General features: G+C 43.8%; 1 protein-coding gene across 1 annotated transcript; it reads left to right on the top strand.

Annotated features, from left to right (window-relative positions):
• Window positions 1-318: 318 nt before the first annotated feature.
• On the top strand, window positions 319-1,599 carry LOC110709888. The gene is made up of 2 exons (XM_021888148.1): window positions 319-993; window positions 1,084-1,599. Exons 1-2 carry the CDS (start codon window positions 319-321, stop codon window positions 1,597-1,599), a joined length of 1,191 nt encoding a protein of 396 aa, XP_021743840.1.
• Window positions 1,600-4,235: the final 2,636 nt, after the last annotated feature.

The raw sequence follows: 4,235 nt of genomic DNA, 5'->3' as shown, positions 1-4,235 counted from the left end.
CGTTAAGATTATCTCTACTTCGTGCAAGAAACACAAGGTTACGGACTTTGGGGATTCGGATTCAGATGACAAATCTAGTTCTTCAGATATGGATATTCAGTGCTACTTTGATCAGCAGGGGGGAGATCACGAATCGGGGAATTGTTCCTCTACCACTAAGTGAAGACAGTAGCTTGGAATACTAGGGGCCTTAACTCCATAGATACCCCTAAGTTAGGTTATGTTAGATGGTTACGTAATGTTCATAAGCCTATGTTTTTGTTTTTATCCGAGACGAAATGCTCGGTTAGTACAGTTGAAAGTTTGTTTAGTGATAGGATGCCCTCTTTTGTGTTTGGGGTAGACTCGATAGGAGCAAGTGGGGGTTTAGTTGTGTTAGGTTGGAGTAGTTTAGCTATCTCTTGTGTTAGTAAGACTCCTAATTGTGTACACTGTAAAATTGAGGAGTGCAACGGAATGATATGGAATGTGTTTTTTGTGTACGAACCGCCGGCCTTTGAAGATAGATTAGAGTTTTGGAGCAACTTTCTACTTAATATACACCTTTTCTCTAATTGCCTATTGTTAGGTGATTTTAATCAACTTGAACTACTTGAAGATAAGTTAGGTGGTACTTTAATTATTAGGGGTAGTGATGATTTTGCTAACTGGAAGCTACAACACAACCTTTTAGATGTTCCATTCTCAGGACCACGCTTTACTTGGACTAACAAAAGGCTAACACAAGGTCTTATTTTGGAGCGGTTAGATAGGGGTTATATGTCAAATGATTGGTTTTTCAACTTCCCGGAGAGTAGGATTATAAACCAACCATTAGTTGCTTCGGATCACGCAGCTATTATTTTTGATAATGACGCAATCTCAAGGATAGCAAAACGACCATATCAAGTGGAGAATTGGTGTCTTGATTTTCATGATATCCGCACCATTATCAAAGAGGAATGGAGGAGGCCGATTACAGAGTCACCTATGTACTGCCTGACTAGGAAGTTAGTTGCTTTAAGGGGACGTTTACGACAATGGTGTTTGCGAAACACCAAACTTTGGGGGTTCAACTAGAAGGTGTTGACTTCTGACTTACAGCCAGATGGCTTGTCCTCCACAAATATTACACTAGCTCAGAGGTACCTTAATCATGTGGAGGAGGCCATCACTACTGCTGCTTTAAATGTGACATACTGGAAACAAAGGATGAAGGAAACATGGGTTGCAACGGGGGATTTGCCAACATCCTTACTTTATTCGAGGGTTAAGATGCGACAACGGAGGAATCAAGTGTTGACTCTTAAGGATGACTCGGGCACATGGATTGAGAACCGACAACAGGTTAGGGATCTGGTGGTTGATTCAATGACAAAGATTTTGTGTCCCCATCAACGGACATATTCTGTTGCGCACACGGATGCTATTTTGAGGGAGTTACATATTCCAACTATGACCGACAAACAGGTGGCAGTTCTCACCAAACCCTTATCCCCAGATGAGGTCCGAAGAGCAATGTTTAGCTTAAATGGAGATAAAGTCCGGGGCCGGATGGTTTCACAGCGGCCTTCTTTCAGAAGCATTGGGATACAGTGGGAAATTCAGTTACACTGGTAGCACAAAGTTTCTTCACCACAGGTTTTATACTCAGGGAGTGGAACCACTCCATTTTGGTAATGATACCAAAGGTGGAAATTCTAGAGGTCACATCGAATCTTAGGCCTATCAGTCTTTGCATTACGGTTTACAAATGCGTTTCCAAGTGTTTAGTTAATCGTCTGAAGAAAGCTTCACCGGATCTCATCTCTCAGTCTCAACATGCTTTTATTACAGGAAGACAAATGACTGATAATATTCTTTTGAGTCACGAGGTAATGGATAAAATCAATAGTAAAGTGTCAGGTGCGGATTTTTTGGCAGCAGTTAAAATAGACATGAGTAAGGCCTATGATAGGGTTAACTGGTTATTTCTGGAAAGGGTACTTCTATACTACGGGTTCCCAGAGACTTGGATTCGAATGATAAGACAGTGCATCTCAACGGTTTCTTACAAAATCCTACTAAATGGGGAGACAAGTGATCAATTCCGGCCTTCTTGTGGTCTACGTCAGGGAGACCCTTTGTCACCTTATCTATTCCTATTTTGCATGGATGTACTATCTAGGATGCTTCAACAGGGTTGTGAAATGAGAGTTTTTGACGGCATTAAATTAGGAAAGCGAGGCCCTTCCATTTCACATTTGTTTTTTGCGGATGATTCCCTCTTATTTTTCAAAGCTTCGGAGCGAAGTTGTTTGGCAATTTCTGGTATTCTCAACAGGTTTTGCACGGTCTCCGGTCAGCAGCTGAACCTTGCAAAGTCACATTTCAAGGTTAGTCCTAATACCCCGACTCAAATTCAGAGTGGGTTTAAATTATGTTTGGAGATGAATCAGGTTAATCAATTTGGAGTTCATTTGGGGGTTCCTATTGACTTGATGGGTAGTAAAGGGAAGTCCTTTCAGTTTATCATTGATAACATTAGGAAGCGGATCTCGGGGTGGAACGCGGCCCCTCTTTCCCAACCTCAGAAAATCATCTTGATCAATTATGTTCTCATCGCTATTGCTTCCCATGTGCTTAGCTGTTTGGAGATGCCTGCTGGTATTTCAAACAAAGTTGACTCTATGCTCTCTGGGTTCCTTTGGGAAAACAAAGTCCATAAAGGGATGCACTGGGTAAGTAAAGATAAGGTCAACCTCCCGAAGGGAATGGGGGGTTTAGGGGTCCGAAGCTTGGCTTGCTTCAACGAGGATCTACTTATGAAGCAGACGTGGAGATTATTTCACAACCCCCAGTTATTACTGGCTAAGGTATGTTCAACTAGGTTTTAATCTCCGCTGTTAGATGGGACTCGTGTTAGGTTGACAAACAGGAACCTCTCTTGGGGCATACGGGGTCTTGCTAGAGCTGGAAATAACCTTCTAGGGGGTTGTGGTTGGAAGGTAGGGAACGGAAACTCAATATTGGCAGGGAAGGACAGGTGGATTGAAGGTAAGGTTCCGGTCTTTAATTCTAACATCACGCTTCGGCAAGCAAAAACATGGAGGGTGAACCACTTTCTGAACCCTCATACTCACGATTGGAACCACATGCGCCTAATTTCTGCTTTCGAGCCCAGTGATGCTTCGGTTATTGCTAGCTTGGAATTACCAGAACAACCTGAGGACGACTACATGTTCTGGAATTTTCACAGGTCAGGAAGATTCACAGTTAAAACTGGGTATGCATTCCTTAAACGCTCTTCCATGCCCTCGGGGGCTATTGGACGGGAGGACTTGTTTAAGGTTCTTTGGTCCCTCACCATTCTTCCTAAGTGGAAACCTTTTATATGGAAACTTCTCTGGAATGGAATAGCTACAAAAAGTAACTTGGGGAGACGGGGGATTCAGATTTCTGTGGTTTGCGACCTGTGTGGGTTGCAGGAGGAAGATTTACAACATCTGTTCAGGTTTTGTATAGCTGCTCGGGATGCTTGGAGGGGTGGAATCTTGCAGATCAACTCAGAAGCTAACGCAGACCAATCTTTTCAAGATTGGGTTCTGTATCATATCCGCCTATATCTAGGTCAGGATGGTCACGCTGGTCATAAGACCACCTTTTTTATTGCGACTCTTTGGGGTTTGTGGTTAGCAAGGAATAACAGGGTTTTTAGATCTTCAACACAGGCTAACCTGTCAACGCCGGCGATTATTTCTGAGGGGTTGCGACAACAGGGTTTGTTCTCAAACAAACTACAGAATAGTCTAAGATCTTTGCACCCGCCAGAGATGGCCGAGGACTACCCGCCTGGATTTATGCGTGTTGTACTTTGCAATCATGGGATGAATGTGACCCCAACGGTTATTCTGGTTGATGGTTCTTGGCATAAGCACACTCATAGAGCAGGGATGGGCTGGTGCCCACAAAGTTGTGATCCGAGGGCTCAGGGAAAGCAACAGGGGGGAGCTAGCAGCGGCTTGGCCCAATCTGCTCTTCACACGGAGATGAACGCCTGTTTACAAGGTTTACGTTGGGCGGCAGCAAAGTCCTTGAAAGCGGTAACTATATACATGGACTCAGCGTCTATGATTCTGCTACCGAGGAACTCACAGGTAAGTGATATTGGTCTTCGATGGACGGCAGACCGAATTCGACAGATGAGTACATGCTTTGATTGGTGATGCGTCCATTAGGTTCCACGGGACTTGGTCCAGCAAGCTCATGACTTAGCT

This window comes from Chenopodium quinoa, unplaced genomic scaffold (genome assembly GCF_001683475.1).
Source record: "Chenopodium quinoa cultivar QQ74 unplaced genomic scaffold, ASM168347v1, whole genome shotgun sequence".
Taxonomy (NCBI): Eukaryota; Viridiplantae; Streptophyta; class Magnoliopsida; order Caryophyllales; family Amaranthaceae; genus Chenopodium; species Chenopodium quinoa.
The sequence above is the reverse complement of the archived record's forward strand: the minus strand, read 5'-3'. Positions and strand labels throughout refer to the sequence as shown.

What these genes read in the sequence shown, in the direction of transcription:
- LOC110709888 (XM_021888148.1), top strand. Translation starts at nt 319, where the DNA reads ATGCCCTCTTTTGTGTTTGGGGTAGACTCGATAGGAGCAAGTGGGGGT. An exon ending in ACTGCCTGACTAGGAAGTTA is followed by an intron (nt 994 to 1,083) that starts GTTGCTTTAAGG and finishes TCTGACTTACAG; the next exon opens with CCAGATGGCTTGTCCTCCAC.